The following is a 17,062-nucleotide window of genomic DNA, read 5'->3' on the forward strand; positions in this document are numbered from 1 at the left end:
CTCTACTGCAGACTTAAGTTCTACCTGACTATAGAGGCGAACTGCCTGATTACAAGGTTAAGAGAGAAGATGCTGAAGGTCACACAGCGCATGCATTCAGACTGCAGCTCTCCACGGAGCCACCGTAATTTGACAAAAAAAAAAGAACAAACAGAACAAACACGCGTGCACATGCAAATCAGACAAAGGAAGGAGGTGTGGGCGCTCACCGCACTGCCTGCTGCTGCTCGTCTGTCTGGACCTCGCAAATGGCATCGATGTTTTCGCAGATGAAGTCGACGCAGCACTCCTGCAGGGACGCCGGCGAGTCGTACATCCTGGCTGACCGGGCAGTGCTCAGGGCTCTAAGGGAATCATCGCCTCACTCGGGCCTCTCAGGCCTCCGGGGTGCTCTGGCCAAGGCTCGGCTGCTCCGCCAACACTGTTCGCGAGAGAGGGGGAAACAAATGCACTGCCTCCGCTTATAAACACTCCCCACTGCGCCACCGTCGCTAACTACCGCAGTGCACTAACTGCCGCCACATGTATAACACCGCCACAATGGCTACCATGAAGATATGAAGAGAAAGGGGGAAACAAATGCACCACCTCCGCTTATAAACACTCCCCATTGCGTCACCGCGTCTCTCATAGCCTGAGTCGCTTTGGGACGTTAAACCCCATAAAACCAAACCAAACCACTGCGTCACCGTTGCCAACTACCGCAGTGGATCAGGGAAGCTTACATACCGGCACGTGTATCCCACCGCTACCATGGCTACCATGAAGATATGAATAACTTTTCGTGCAAAAAGCTACACGAATATCTCAGTAAATTGTAATTGCCTTCTGCCTCGCATTTTGTGGTTATACAGGGTGTTTCACCTAAGACTTTCTGCAATTTTTAAAAATAAGCTATTTGAATTAGATGCGCGCTTTTTCCGGCATAGCATTGTCAGTGGTGTAGTACATCATAATTCAACTAACACGTGCTAACTAGCAGGCTTGTTAACCAATATTTAATAGTTAACTTTTAAACTATTACCGTTGGGCTCCTTAATTATTGAGATGCATGTAGCCCACCATAAGTAATGTCCATATCCGTTTTTAGAATTTCGAGAACGCGATTATCCTCGGCGCTGTGGCCCAAAAAATTTTGGCTATTTCGACGAATTACGTGCACTGGAGAGGTTGCTTTGCCTGCAAGCTTCTCAAACCGCATGTATTTTGGCGCGATGTAGGCGAAATTTGTTGGGACACAGCGCCGAGGATAATCGCGTTCTCGAAATTCTAAAAACGGATATGGACATTACTTACGGTGGGCTACATGCCTCTCAATAATTAAGGAGCCCAACAGTAATAGTTTAAAAGCTAACTATTAAATATTGGTTAACAAGCCTGCTAGTTAGCACGTCTTAGTTGAATTGTGATGTACTATACCACTGACAATGCTATGCCAGAAAAAGCGCGCATCTAATTCAAATAGCTTATTTTTAAAAATTGCAGAAAGTCGTAGGTGAAACACCCTGTATAAGTCTGTATATGTGTCCTCTTTTGTGTGCTTTGTATTTATCTATGTACTTTTTATATATACCACACTCTGTTTAATCCTGTACCGTACAGCATTTCTCTGTATATACTGGCTGTTGCTGCTCTGTAAGCGTCCCCGGGACTCAGTCAAGGCCCAGTAGGACCTTTTAGCCCGGAGAACATTCCAGTGTATAACTTGAGAATAAATTGAATTGAATTGAATGTCCTGTTAGTATGAGCCACTGCTTTGAAGTAGATTTCACTACTTTGTTCCAGGACTGAGCTTTTTCTTTCATTTTTAAGGTGTTTAATGTCCAAAAGCAACTCGGGCTACGAGGAACACTGTAATGGAAGGCTCCAGTTAATTACAACCACAAGGGTAATTACGACAAGGGAGGGGGAAGCTTCAGTGTGCTTAGCCAGCATTTGGACAAGACGACTTGTCTTCGTCTGTACCCAGCTTTTCCCAAGGGCTTTTCTTTTGACACTAAACCAACAGTTTTCCTTCATGATTTGCATTCATCCACTGATGCTGGCTGGCAAGTTTATGCCATTTTTCTTGATTTTTCCAAAGCGTTTGATTGTATCCCTCATCATAGACTTATACTGAAACTAATTCAGTTGAACATTCACCCTGCTGTAACTAATCACCGTTAGACCCCAGTTTACCTCCATTAACAAATACAACACCTCCTATTCTAAAATCGTTTCTGGGGAACTGCAGGGGAGAGTTCTTAGTCAATTTCTTTTTTTTATTATATGTTAATGACTTACCAGGCTCTGTGCTGTCTTGAGTTAGACTATTTGCCGATGACTGTAACATATTGTAACATTTAATTCTATCACTGACCATCAATGCCTGCAACCTAGCTTGGGTAAAGTAAACTCATGTTGCACACCTTAGCTTATGCTAACTGATACTTGTAAAACAAAGCTTGAGTCTTTCACTCACAGTTCTTGAGTGCCCACAAATTATTCCTAAACAACGATTCTGTCAAACTTGCCGCTAATTATAAATACCTCGGGGTTCACCTGCAATCAGATGGATGCTAACCACTCACTCGGCCTTCTAAGGCATAACCTCAAACAGGCTTCTCCATATCTGAGCAACTTGTTTTCATCACTAATTCACTGAAAATTCGAATACGCACTAGCTATTTTGGATACGGACCAGGCCTATCTCGCAGCTAATATTGAGTTCTTGCAAAACTGTGCCGTGCGTTTCATTTTTTCAGACTACTCACATACTTCCAGTGTTGTCACTGCCTTAAAAAATCGTGCCAAATTTGAGCACTTACCTCACCGCTGTAAACGTTTACGACTAGCGCTCTTACATAAATTATATCACCATCTATCGCGGCAGCACGACTTCTTCCAGTCACTGGCAGCCTTCTTGAAGTTCCTTGAACTGGTTTGGTTTATGGGGTTTAACGTCCCAAAGCGACTAAGGCTATGAGAGACGCCGTAGTGGAGGGCTCCGGAAATTTCGACCATCTGGGGTTCTTTAACGTGCACTGACATCGCACAGTACACGGGCCTCTAGAATTTCTCCTCCAAAGAAATCTTCATGTTCTTTATATTGCACTGTATACTACCTCCCCCTATGCAATACCCTCAAAAGAGGAGGTTCAGGGGTAATCTAAATAAAGAAACTAAAAAAAGCACATAATTTGAACATTTTTCTAGCTGAAAACTGAGTAATTATCTGAATGTACAATTTTGTTTTGTTTCTTGTATGAAGCACCATGGCTAAACACTCTGACATTCAGCTTTGCTACCCCATCACTGTGTTTCTGATGGAGACGTAGCAGCATCAGTCAACTACGAGAGATGTTCAGTAGGTTCTGCGCCTCCTTGTCCGAAACTTTTTATTAAAGGAGCATAGGCTCCAAATTTTGGTTGTGTGTTTTGCTGTGTTTTGTTATACATGGATTAGTGTGTAGTAGTTGCCTATGACTACTAAATAATTTCTAATTCAATTTCTTTGCCACCAAGCTGGCTCAGCAGTTATGGCACTAAGCTGCTGATCCGAAAGACACGGGCTTGATCCCAGCCGCGGCGGTCGAATTTTAATGGAGGCAAAATGCTAGAGGCTTATGTATTATGCGATGTCAATGCACGTTAAAGAACCCCAGGTGGTGGAAATTTCCGGAGCCCTCCACTACGACGTCCCTCATAGCGTCTCTCTGGGACGTTAAACCCTCATCAACCATGAACTGCAATTCTATTTCTTCTCTCAGGCTGTTTCAGTTTTTTGCCTCAACAGCTGACCAATGGTCACGTAAGGCAGGCAGAAAAACTTCTTCATCATATCAATTCACAATAATGCTTAAACCAGCCTGCCTCACGAGCCAGAATGAGAACAAATGAAGCAGCAATTATAACAGTTTTTTCATGCCTCACGTGACCTATAGTGAACTCTGACGTCACAGCCAGCAGCCGCACGCTGAAAACAAAGCCAAAAAAGCATGAGAGAATAATTTTTTTTTTTTTTATGGGGTTTAACATCCCAAAGCGACTAAGGCTATGAGAGACGCCGTAGTGGAGGGCTCCGGAAATTTCGACCACCTGGGGTTCTTTAACGCGCACTGACATCGCACAGCACAGGGGCCTCGAATTTCTCCTCCAAAGAAATTCAGCCGCCGCGGCCGGGATCGAACCCGCGTCTTTCGGGCCAGCAGCCAAGCACCATAGCCACTAAGCCACCGCGGCGGCTAGAGAGAATTGAATAATAAATTATTTAATGGTCGTAGGCAGGTACGAGGTAACATGTATACTGATGTCTTACGCATATTTACAAAGAAGAAAACGTGAAACTAAAAAGTTGGTGTATGCTACTCCTGTAAGAGATAGAACCGAAATATGTTACATATAAACATGAAAGCTTGTAATATCTGTTTTGTTTTTTCAGGTGCGTAATGTTTTCTATACCGTGCTTACCAGTAGCAATGCACTTGCCACCAGTGCACTAGTCATCACATCCATTCAATGAAGAATGAAGAAAGCGGTTGATGGTGTATGGTTTATGGAGTTTAACAACCCAAAAAGACTCGGGCTATGAGGGATGCCGTAGTGAAGGGCACCGGAAATTTCGACCACCTGGGGTTCTTTTGACGTGCACTGACATCACACAGTACATAAGTCTTCTAGCATTCTGCCTCTATCGAAATGTGACCACCGCAGACAGGACAGGTCTTTCGGGACAGCAGCCAAACACCATAACCACTGAGCCACCACGGAGGCCAAGTCCATTGTTTAATAAAAGGACGAAGTCCAGGAAGCAAAACTTATTAACACTCCTCATGTGTGCAGTCTGTCATGTCTCTCTAGTCAGTCAGTCTTGTGCACTACTTAGAGCAGAAGTTGGGCTATCTGGCAAATGTCCATTCTGAGGTCTACAACGCAAAACAATAAAAGCGCTAGTACAGAGCAGTGACTTGTAACTCGAATAATTAGGCCGTACAAAGAATAAAGGAAGAAAGGGAGCCTGTTTTCAGCCCACAAACAATTTTTCATAGCTGAGAACTTCTCACATTCTGTATAACACTCTCGTTCCTTTGAAAACAAAACTTCAGTTCTGCTTTCCCTGCAAAGAACAATTTTCACAAGTACATTCACAAAGCACGGTGGCCCCGATCTGCCTACTGGCCCTGCCAATTATCTGCATTTCTGCCTCATACAAACGCACAGGTACAAGTGCATTCTGATATGTTATCTGTGTCGAGGTGCCGAGATGCTTCGACACTTGCAAACCAGTGTCAAGCTTGTCGGACAACAAAATATTTCACCCTGATAACATCGGCTATCTCAAGAGGCACGTATGGCTCAACGACTTCCGGAGATCCCTCCAGCATGGAACGCATATTCAATATGACATCAAAACATGGGTGTGACGAGAAATTACTGATATAGTTCAGTGATCTCTAGACTGTCGTGATGGTTCCATAGTGCTCACTTCACCAGATACAAAATTGTCTGCTACCTTATAAATCTGCCTGCAAGTTAACATCGCGCTTTTCTCCACTCCGATCCCGGCCACGGCGGCTGAATTTCGATGGAGGCGAGATTTTAGAGGCCCGTGTACCGTGCGATGTCAGTGCACGTTAAAGAACCCCAGGTGGTCGAAATTTCCGGAGCCCTTCACTACGGCGTCCCTCATAGCCTCAGTTGCTTTGGGACGTTAAAACCCATATAAACCCAACAAACCCGTGTCCTACAGCTAGTCCAATGATCACGAGAGCCAAGCAATGGACTTTTTCAGCTTCCCCGTCACAAAATCGCACGGTAAGTCATGTGACAGGGCGACAACAACACGCTCGCACGGCGTGGAAAGCGATGAAAAAGTACCGCGAACGCGAAACCACGGCCTTGCTCGCGTTCTCGAAAACGTTCGACAGAGCTCAGCTGGTTCTCCACAAAGAGGCACCGCACAAGGTCGACCTTCAGGAAGAGAAAGCAGACCGCGCGGCAACCAGTCCAAGAGCACGGGTTCCCATTATTGCTTTTCCCCGATCACGCTCGCCGGATAGCAACCATACTGCACATAAGCGCTTTCGGCATGCCCGCGCCCTCGCCTCCGGATCTTTGCAGCGTAAAATATTTAGCGAACAGGCGAGTCCACCTGTGGAAGAGCCCGTGTGTCTGTGAAGCTCTACGCGCCGCGGTGAGCCGATCTTGTGCAGGTTAAGGGAGGTTAAAGACATACGTCGCTCACAGCTGTAGCGCGCTGGCTTCGAAGCGGTGGCTTCTGACCTCGCAAATCCAACGCGGACCTTCCACAGCATCGTCTCGCGCGGTGAGCAAGTGTTTCCGAACCACGAGAGCGACGCGCAGGCTGACTTTTCGGAGTCGCGCGCACCGTACACAATTCTGCGTCCGCCAACTTCGAGCTGGCACGGTTGCTTCTGACCGAGACGTACCGCGACATACTGGCCGCATCAAAAAAAGACACGCACCGTGCTGCGCGACTCTCCCCCTTCTTTCTCCGAAAGAGAAGCAAGGACGAGGTGAAATCTGGACCGAATTAAAACCGACGCGCGGAGCGAAAGGGCGATCGTGACCCAGCGGTGCCAAAGTCGACGACACGGCGTGCGCCCAGCGGCGCGGCCGATGCACTGTGCCGATACCAGATGAGCGATTAAAAAACGGCGGGGTTATAGACCAGGGTCTCCCGAATCGGGGTCCCCCGAACACAAACAGCCAGGCAAACTTTTATCGACGTCGGTGGTCGCCAGTTGCGTAAAGGGTTCGGAGCTCACCTGCGTCAATGCGCTGAGTAGTCGCTGCCGTAGCGGGGCCCGGTCAGTTTCGCACAGCTGCGGGCAGCCAGCAGAAGGGGCAGAGCTGCAGATGCCCAGAGTCCCTCATCGTGCGGCTCTAGCCCGAGTTGGCGGACGCTCTTCGAGTCGGAATCGCCGCCGATGGACACACACACTAGCGCGATCAGTTGGTGGCTGTCGGTGTCCGCGTACTGCAGTGGCCGGTTGCGTCGTGAGGCCCCGCCGCTGCGCTTGCAGTGACGCCGTTTGTCGTCCGCTGGCTCGCCGGATTGAAAAAAAAAATACGAGGCAGTGGCGGGAGGCGCTGGCAGACGCGCGCTGATTCTTCGTCGGCTTTCTTCTTGGAGCCTCGCCAGCAAGCCTGCGGAGTTTTCACACGGGGTCGCGAAGGCGCTGCTGTTGTGCGATAAAAAAACACCACAAAACCGAAACGTCCCTCTTCGTCATGTTAGGCCTGCCAACTCAGGTGCGAACGTTTTTCTTGACTTTGCCGTTAAGGGCGCTGCAAAATGTTTTTTTTTAGTCAGTGAAATAGAAAGAAGAAACGTTAGGAAAACAGTACCACTAATTTTATAACCACTAATTTCCTATTCCCCGCAAATATATTGAACTCCGCGTGATGAACTTGGGCGTCGCCAAGTCCCGGGAATGCACGGACCCTCCCACGGGTGCTAGAAGAGAGCTTCTAAATGTATTGTGGTGCGAAAGCACTTCCCGGGTTTGAGTGGTATCGGTGTGAATCCTCTGAGTAGCAAGTGTAACCGTGTAATTGGCTCACTCGGTCAGTGGACACCTCAGTCGCGCCGTGAGTAGGCGGTGGCGTCCACATAGAGCTAATAGGGCGTTTACATATAAATTGAGGCAGTTATGCGCGTTTCTTTGTCTCCAAACCAACGAAAAGTTAAAATTGGTTGCCTTTTTTTCTGGGGAAAGGAATCGGTCGACATCTGAACCGTGCCGTACGGGAAGGTGGGAGTGAAAAAAAGATGCTGTAGTGGAGGGCTCCGGAAAAATTTTGAGCACTGGTATCGCACAGCAAACGGGCGCCTTTGCGTTTCGCCTCCATCAAAACGTGGCCGCGACAGCCGGGTTCGAACCGAGAACTCCAGCTCAGTAGCCGAGCCACCGCACTTGGTTATCGAACATCTCCGTTGCTTTTGAGAAAAGGAAAGGCGTACATAACTGAATCCCTGGGTCGGTGGACACCTCAATCACGCACTTGGCGATGGTGTCAACCTCCAAAAAGCCGTGCTTTCGCAAAGTACAGATTTCGTACTTTTATTTTTTTGAAGTTCATATAGCATCTTCAACAGCTCCACTTCAGATCAAGGCCTGGCCCTAGGTCTGTCCTGTGCCAGCCGCGCAGGGCATGTAATGAGACGGCAAGATGACCGCTGGTCCTCAAGGGTAACGGAGTGGATTCCAAGGGTCGGGAAGCGCAGTGGGGTGCAGCTGGAAGTTAGGTGGGCAAATGAGATAAAGTTTGTGGGGATATGGTGGCTGCAGCTGGCAAACGACAGGGTTGATTGGCAAGACATGGGAGAGGCCTTACCCTGTAGTGGGCGTAGTCAGGATGATGATAATGACCTCTCGATCGCGGCGCAGTGTTGCGTGTCCAGCAGCATTGGGGTTTATCATCCCGAAGCGACTCAGGCTATGAGGGATGCAGCAGTGAAGGGCTCCGAAAATCTTGACTACCTGGGGTTCTTTAACGTGCACTGATATTACACAGAACACAGGCCTCTAGCATTTCGCCTCCAACGAAACGCAACCACCATGACCAGGATCGAACCCGCACCTTTCGGGTCAGCAGCAGAGCGCATAACCACTGACCCACAGCAGCGGTGTAAAAAAGGGCTGCTGTAATTGTTTTACCACATGCTGAGTGGAGATCGGTACTAGCTGTCGATGACAAAATTTCTAAAATTCTTTCAGAGTTTAAGAATTCTGCAAGAGCAATAATTTCATCAGCAATTTATTTTACCATCCTGTACACTTTGTGCTCAGAGCCAACCATGTCGACCAGCTTTATTCCTTAGGCTACATCGTCTCACAGCCAAGGCAGAAAGCATCCATATCGAGACCAGCAAACAGAGAAATGACGTACATAATTGCCAAACCATCAACGTCCACAAAATGAAGAAAAAAAAAAACTTCACCGACAAGAGCACTGCACATACAAAGCTGAACTGTCTACCCAGTGTCTTTGGTTTCACATCATTCCTTTATACTATGCTTCACAAAACAAGACTCCTGTATTTGCTACAAGCAAGAAACATGGGTGTGCTACAGGGTCCTTGCCAACCACAACACACTCTGTGATGTGAACAGCTGCTGTGGAAAAAAAAGAACTAAATGCCTAAGAACAGCAAAACATGGCCGTTGATGTGTTTCGCCACTTTGGCATTGTTCCAGTTCAGAGGAGTGGCAGTAACCGGCACCCTGGAATGGCCGGCAGCACACACAGCTTGACTTCTTTGGCGCCCCATCCACCGCCCACGGCAGTGAAGGCAAAGGACAAGCCGATTTGTTCAACGCTGACGATGCGGACCACAGCGGAATGTTCACGGCAGTATGCTCTACAGGTGGGCGCCGAGACAGGCGCACTTTCAAGGTCACACGAATTGTTCGCAGTGTCCCACGGTGCAACAAACCGTTAAGTGACGCACCTTCCAACGCCACTGTACCACATCAGCAAACGGTTTGACCATCGAAGAAAGCACAGGCGGACGCCACAACGTACGAAGAAAAAAAATGCTGCGCTTTGCAACTTCTTAACACCCTGGGCATTTGCACAGCATTTGCACTGCGCAGAAGAGCACAGAGCAGAGCACGCCCGTTCGAAAGCACGACACAAAGAATCGGTGGAATGCGGATGCCGGGCGTGAAAGTGTGAACTGTGCTAGGATAAACTGCAAGTCACAACAGCTTCTAGACGGGAGGGGGGGGGGGGGGGGGGGGGGGGGGGGGGGGGGGGGGGGGTGGGGGGGGGGGGGGGGGGGTGGGCAACAGAGGCAGTTTTATCAAAGTTTGGACAACTACCCCTTTGACTAGTGGGTGCAGTTGCCTCGAAAAATCTCCTGCGTGATGTGGCAACGCTGTCTGGTGATGTGAAAGAATGGCGCAATTTTTCAACAACTTTTCTGACAACAGTGCCATTCAGTGTCGTGCCTCCTAACAAATGGAGAAAACAAAAATGCAACTGTGGCCCCCACTCGCAAGCCGAGAGCTGAAAGAAGGAAAATCTAAATCTTATTGCAACGTCCGAAACAAATAATCCCCACAACCAGACACTGAGGAGTCACAAATGCCCCGAGGAAAGCCTGCGGAGATATCACACAATCTGACGACACACAGACACCAAGGAATGAACAATCACAAGGTCTGCAACAAAGAAAATGAACAGAAGGTAGCAATACTGCTTACATTCCCACATAACCGTGCCCTCCGTCGAAACTAAGCCCTCACCTAGCATTCGCACATACGCTTTCCATACTATATGCCCAAAGGGAAGTTTCCTAGTGTCTGTTCAAAAGATCAGTCAATGCGTAATTAGGCGCAAATGAAGCAGGCCTCCGAATTCTTGCTAAAGCACCCACAAACAGGAGCTATCACCGATAATTAAAAAATGCACAATTCCACAAACAGCACTGCATGTAGAAATTTCAATTAACGACCTCAGTACATCCAACACCGGCGTCCCATAGCACGATGCCATATTAGCGAGACAGTGCTCAGGTACGGTCAGTCTCGTCGCAAGATATCGCATTCTATGACAGCAATGCGGGTCAATCTTGACACCACCTACGCAAAGGATGCCGTTCCCTATGCAACAAGCACACACACAAAACAATCAGCCATTGCCAATAAACACTGGCGCATCCCTCGGAACCACACAGACAATTCCCAAGGTTGGCAGAGCAAGCTTCAGGACAATACACATGCTTCGCCCCCCTCCCCCTCCCCCCTCCCCAAGGAAGATTCACTTTCAGTGGCTGCCACAATGCGGTGAAGCCGGTGAAACGCAACAGCTCCAACTTGCAGTGGCAGGGGGCTTCACCGAAACAGTTGCACCAGATCCACCTCAGGCAGGCATGGTGATGAGGCTTGACAAGTCCATAGCTTGCCGTTATCGTTGCACCACCCTGTTCAACTTTTCACGCCACGAGAGAGACCAGAAACAGCAGCGACAAGACAAGACAAGCCACACCGCACGAGATAGAGAGGCGAGAGAAGTGATAGTGTGGCGACATCGCCAACGGTTGTTTCTGGCCAGTCACACATCGCAAGTCGGCAGTCGGTGTGATGAAGCCTTCATGGTCTTCATACCTTGCGTGTGTAGCTTTCTTTATGTAACAAGTCAGAGCCATCAAATCTTAGATCAAGGACTCAGCGAATTTGTTTCCAGAGGCAAACGGAGCTAAACGGTGGTGAATGTAGTGCTACGGTGCTCGCTGCAACATCTTTCACGCGACATGCTCTGTGACGACGATAGCGAAAGCGAGCATGGGCAACCTTGGCAGCAACGAGGTTGTAACGAGGTTCCAATGAGGTTTAAATGAGGCTGCTCCTTGGGGGACAGGCATGGTGTCGCAGAAGTCACCAAACTAATCCGGTGGCCGTCGCGACACCGTTTTCCCCGCTGCATACTGTGGTGTGGTCCCAGCAGGCACCGGAGGATCCGACGCAAAATGCAACAACTTGAGAGAAGTGCTCCAAGCAGGCCGACTATAACGGGTCCGTATCGTGCATGAGGGGCAACGTTCCGCAGTCACCGCTGCGCTTGTGGACTACGTCGTGGTGGAAGAGCTCCAAGCCCCCCACGCGGACCGCCTGGTGAGTGGTCCGTGCACTACTGACGCTCCGTGATGAGCCACTCGTGCTGGATGCGGACGCCGATGTGGCGAGGGGTCCCGGGCCGTCGGGGATGAATGCTGCCACCAGCAACGCCAGCATCACCAGCAGCGCACCAAAGACATACGGCGGTCCAGGAATAAACTGCAAAAGACACAGTCGGAACGCTTTGAGCAACCCCGTGTGTGTTCCTGTCCTGTAAACCACACTAAAGGGATGCTGAAGGCATGCTGGAACTGACACAGCACAAAGATGACAGCAGAAAGGGGAAGAATCATTCCATCAATCCATCATCTGTCCATCATTCTCTTCCCACTGTGCTGATTCCAAAAAGCACGTCTTGTCAAGCCCCCTTATATTCTACTCTGTAACGCAGCTACATCAAACTCCCTCAGGCTTACAAGGTTTTTGTACTCCGGGAGAGATGCCCAGTGTCAAATGGCAGCCCTTGAAATAAGGGCGCACAAAGGTGTTCATAGCGACTGGTGTGCGCAGTTCCCCCCCACGGAGGTAGCACTCTCTCTCACAATTGGCATACTACTCCATTAGTGAATGGCCTGCAATAATATTGCAGGTCGACCTTTCTGGCAATGAAATGACATTGATACCGCATTAAACCACGGTACGAACAAGCTTTCATGAATATCTGCGCAACTGACTGCCATACTCATGCACATGTCACGCACATCAGAAGTCCACAACCACCATTTCGCACATCAGAAGTCCATGACCGCCATTTCCGAGCACCCATGCGAACTGTGTGCGCGAATTTTGGTTGCTTTCGCACAGATATCTACTACCTCATGGCAGGCATGTATGTGTGCGTGTGTGTGTGTGCTATTTATCAATGTTACTGGCCTTTCACATATACATTACTGATAACTAGCCATACCCGTTTATATCAAACTCCCAAAAAGTGTCTACGAGCTTGTGGGAATCTGGCTTTCCGCCGTCGCCTTTGCGCGGCTGTGCCGGCCGCCCGCGTTGTTTCTCCTCTTTCCCTTGCTCCCGCCTCAGGCGGTGGAGAGGCGGCTGGGTGACTAATCACTGTCATTTAGCCACAGCTCCGCCCCGGCTCCCCAAGGGCCTTTGCCATTGGCGCCTTTTGGCGGGAATCCGGGACCCGTTTTGGGCGGCCCGCGCGCCGCGCGACCGTCCGAGCGGGGCCCAGAGAGAGAGATCCCTCCGAGACAGCGTAAGGTGCGTACGTTACTGTTTTGTCCGTGCCGGCCGTTGCCGTTCGGACATTCTTACTCGAGCTCGCCCGCACGTGTCCTCTGACCTGCAGCGGCTCGAGCCTGTCACGCGGGGTCCAGCGACCTCTGACAGGCGTACCTTGCGTTGAATGCCCACTCTCTCTCGCAACCGGCCCAACGGTCGACACGAGAGAGAGATCACAGCACTGCCGCGGGGACATTCTCCTGCAGCGGCGTGCTAGCGGTGCGCATTACTCAAGTCGCTTCGTGCGCGCAGCGGAGCCTTGCTCCTCGCGCGCCCCCGGGACGGGGTGACTATTGAGTGTGTGTGTATCAGCTGGAGGACGATGTGAATAAACGTCTCCTTTGTGAACTTGGAGGCCTATTTCTTTGCGGCGAATCGCTCTCCTCCCAGCGGAGGTTGAGTGCGCCGCATCGGTGTCCCAGTGGTGTGTGGTGACGGCTGATCGGGGCCCTTGGCTCGCGCGAAGCTCGAACCCGCGGTGGGTGGTGGCCTGTGTCCACGTAGAAACCCACAACTGGCGCCCAACGTGCTAAGTCATTGGCGCTTACGCCTTTGATGGCACATTAGCCGAGCAGGTCGCCTTGACGATCACGCTTGCGCACCGTGTCTACCACCCCCAGCGGGGCACTCGGCAGCTACATGTCGGCTCCCTACGGAGTTGTAGCGTCGTTTGATCCGCTGGCTGCTGTTCCTTCGAATAGCTAGACACCGTGGTTTGCCGCGTCCCCCATTGGGGTTTACGGTGACACAACCCAAAATGTTGACCACGTGGCTCCCATTGGAGTTGTATCGGAAGCACCCTGCGGTGCATCCGCTGGTCACATGCCTCAGCTGTGCACGCTTTCCGCCCAGTGCGAAAGCAGTTCGTGTCACGCTGCCGCAACCGGCAGTTTCGAACAGCAGCAGCCGTGCCCCGCGAGCAGTCAATTCTGCTCTGGGAACGGCGAGGCGCTGGCCCGGTTCCCTGGGGAAACCGCGCCGCTCATCGAACTAGGAGCCTTGCCTCCCTCGTTCGTGCAGCCCACCCAAGCCTCCACTGAGGCAGGGGTGCAGTGCGCTTAGTTGGCTGATGCGGCTCCGCGAGCCTGCGGGTCGGCTGGCGCGCTGGGCTCTCCTGATACAGCATTACGACTTTTCCGTGCAGTGTCGAAAGGGGAGCACAAACGTGGTAGCTGACGCGCTATCCCGTGCCCCACTCGCCAGCGGCGCCTTGACGCCTGTAGGCGGAGGGGGCGAAACAGCGGACGAGCCGCCGGGCGGCAAGGAGGGGGAACCCGCAAACGGGTTAACCCATTCCGCTAACCAGGCGAGCAGCGCTTCGCAAAGCGGACGAGAGGCAAAGCTCTGCGTGAGCGCCTCGGAGGTGCCGACGCGAACGGAAATTTTGGCTGCAAACCTGAGTGGGGACGAGACCATGCTCCCCTCTGGGATGACTGGAATCGTTTTCAGCCGTAAGAGCTACTGAAAGCCCAGCAAAATGACCCCTTTTGTCGCGAGGTGAGCGACGGTCTCAGGGAGACGGAGCGCCGTGACGCTACTTGTATTGTAGCGGGCGCAGGGGGGCAGAAGCCAGCGTGTGTCGCGGCGAACCCCGGGGGTTCATATTTGCTGGACAATGACGGGCTCGTGCTGAAGTACATAGCCACCGATGACGAGTCCATCGACCCGTTCAAGGTGGTTATCCCCAAAAGTCTGAGAGGTGCACTGTTGAGATTCTCTCATGACGAACCACTGGCCGGTCATCTGAGTGGCTCCAAAGTTTTTGCAAAACTGAGTCATTCGGTGACGTGGCCTGGCATGAAGCGTGACATTTTCCGCTATTGCCGTTCCTGCCATGTCTGTCGAGCGGTGAAGTCACGGGGTGGCAAGCCGCCTGGAATGATGAAACCGATTGACAGTGTGCGTCCGTGGCAGATGGCCACCTGCGATTTGATGGGGCCTTTCCCCAGGAGCAAGCAGGGGTTCATAGACCTGAAGGCCTACGCGTCACGGTCTGACGAGCTTGCGCCGGTACCCATTGGTATCAAAGGCAAGCGCAAAGGCACAACTGGTGCTGCGGAACGCAAGCGTACGGAGCACCGGTACAATCTGAGGCGACGGTCACCGGCGTGATTGATGCCGGACGGCGGACTCTTCCGCAACCGAAGGCACGCAGCCTCAGCTAGCTGGCGAGCTTTCTCGTCAGGCCCTACCTAGGCGAAGCACGGTGTGATAATTGTTTTTGTTGTTGTTTTTGCAGCATGCTCAGTTCCAGCCTTGTGCGTTTATCTATTTATTTATTTGTTTTGTTTGAGTCAGTTTCTAGCCACTTTCGTTTCCCCGCTTGTACGTCTGTTTTCGTTCTAACGTACCGAGATGTACATAGGTAACATGCGGTCGTGTTGGCGTTCAGTTTTTTTTCTACCAGACTTGTATATACATAGCTTGCTCTTATCTTCAAGAAGAAAACGATGGGTGTCGTTTGTACAGCGCGCCTTTTCTCATTTCCGGCCCGACTGTGGGTGGTTGGCTCGTTAAGGAGCCGTGTGTCGCGGTGGAGTTTTGTGCGGCCCGTATGGAGGGGAAGTTGGCGGGGCGTTTGGAGCGATGGGGGGGCGGAAAGTGCACCCTTTGACCCTCGCCGCGGCGCCTCTGGACGCTTCTGATGGGGGGTCGTTGTCGCCGACCAGCGTCCGCGCACTTGCCGGTGTATGCGTGGTTGTGGCTGTGACTGTGTGCGCGCGTAACCATGAGCCAAGGCGACGCCTGTGAGTTGTGCCGTTGTGTCCTTCTGCGTGAGCGCGAGGATGAGAAGGACCCCTCGCTGTGGACAAGGTTACACATCTGGACGCCGCCGAACGTCCTCGCCCGTTTCAGCCGGCGTAAAGGGGGTGCACTAACTCTCTTGTGCCGAACGTGATGTCGTGTCCAAGGGCGCGAGGTCAGTGCTCTGCCGCGGCCCCGTCGTCATCAACGCACCCTACATCAACGGAAAGAAGACCGCCATCAGTCGTCGGCCCTCCCAACGCGTTCAACTTGAAGTCTGCGAGCGGTGAGTCGCCGACCGGCCCACTGGGCCGCGCCATCGAACTTTGAGGCTGACATCCACCTGTCACATAGTTGTACAGTTTATTCACATCTTCTTGTGTACCGTGTATATAATCTGCAAGCTGTTTTGATTTACTGAAGCGTATGCAAGTGTTGTTTGCCTTGTTTTCCCCTTGTTTTCTTACGTTGTTCTGGCTGGAACTGAAGGGTAGCTAGTTTTTTTTTTATTCATTTCTTTATTTTGGAACTGAAGTGTAGCTTATTTTTTTTGTGTATTGATTTCTTTATTTTGGCCGCGTGCTTTGCCGATGGGTAGGAGGGCATTTAAGGAGAGGGGGATGTGGGAATCTGGCTTTCCGCCGTCGCCTTTGCGCGGCTGTGCCGGCCGCCCGCGTTGTTTCTCCTCTTTCCCTTGCTCCCGCCTCAGGCGGTGGAGAGGCGGCTGGGTGACTAATCACTGTCATTTAGCCACAGCTCCGCCCCGGCTCCCCAAGGGCCTTTGCCATTGGCGCCTTTTGGCGGGAATCCGGGACCCGTTTTGGGCGGCCGCGCGCCGCGCGACCGTCCGAGCGGGGCCCAGAGAGAGAGATCCCTCCGAGACAGCGTAAGGTGCGTACGTTACTGTTTTGTCCGTGCCGGCCGTTGCCGTTCGGACCAGTGCTTACTCGAGCTCGCCTGCACGTGTCCTCTGACCTGCAGCGGCTCGAGCCTGTCACTCGGGGTCCAGCGACCTCCGACAGGCGTACCTTGCGTTGATTGCCCACTCTCTCTCGCAACCGGCCCAACGGTCGACACGAGAGAGAGATCACAGCACTGCCGCGGGGACATTCTCCTGCAGCGGCGTGCTAGCGGCGCACATTGCTCGAGTCGCTTCGTGCGCGCTGCGGAGCCTTGCTCCTCGCGCGCCCCCGGGACGGGGTGACGATTGAGTGTTTGTGTACTGCTGAAGGACGATGTGAATAAACGTCTCCTTTGTGAACTTGGAGGCCTATTTCATTGCGGCGAATCGCTCTCCTCCCAGCGGAGGTTGAGTGCGCGGCAACGGTGTCCCAGTGTGTGTGGCGACGGCTGATCGGGGCCCTTGGCTCGCGCGAAGCTCGAACCCGCGGTGGGTGGTGGCCTGTGTCCACTTAGGAACCCACAAGCTCTATAAAACAAACAAAGTTAGTGAA

At 51.5% G+C, this 17,062-nt stretch overlaps 2 protein-coding genes across 2 annotated transcripts in view; both read right to left on the bottom strand.

Annotated features, from left to right (window-relative positions):
* LOC149367248 (protein zyg-11 homolog B-like) overlaps positions 1–7,220 on the bottom strand; it is a 70,657-nt gene extending 63,437 nt beyond the window's left edge. Inside the window, exons 1-2 of the mRNA XM_089554731.1 lie at positions 6,768–7,220; positions 210–421 (exon numbers count right to left, since the gene is read on the bottom strand). Coding sequence (XP_089410857.1) covers positions 210–316 — 107 coding nt within the window. The 5' untranslated portion in view covers positions 317–421; positions 6,768–7,220. The remainder of the gene's footprint in view (positions 1–209; positions 422–6,767) is intronic.
* Positions 7,221–9,793: 2,573 nt separating this feature from the next.
* Positions 9,794–17,062, bottom strand: part of LOC149367249 (solute carrier family 71 member 1) — a 39,976-nt gene continuing 32,707 nt past the window's right edge. The window contains exon 10 of the mRNA XM_089554737.1: positions 9,794–11,786. Coding sequence (XP_089410863.1) covers positions 11,517–11,786 — 270 coding nt within the window. The 3' untranslated portion in view covers positions 9,794–11,516. The remainder of the gene's footprint in view (positions 11,787–17,062) is intronic.

This window comes from Amblyomma mixtum, chromosome 1, assembly GCF_055824585.1.
Source record: "Amblyomma mixtum isolate Tamu chromosome 1, ASM5582458v1, whole genome shotgun sequence".
Lineage (NCBI taxonomy): Eukaryota > Metazoa > Arthropoda > Arachnida > Ixodida > Ixodidae > Amblyomma > Amblyomma mixtum.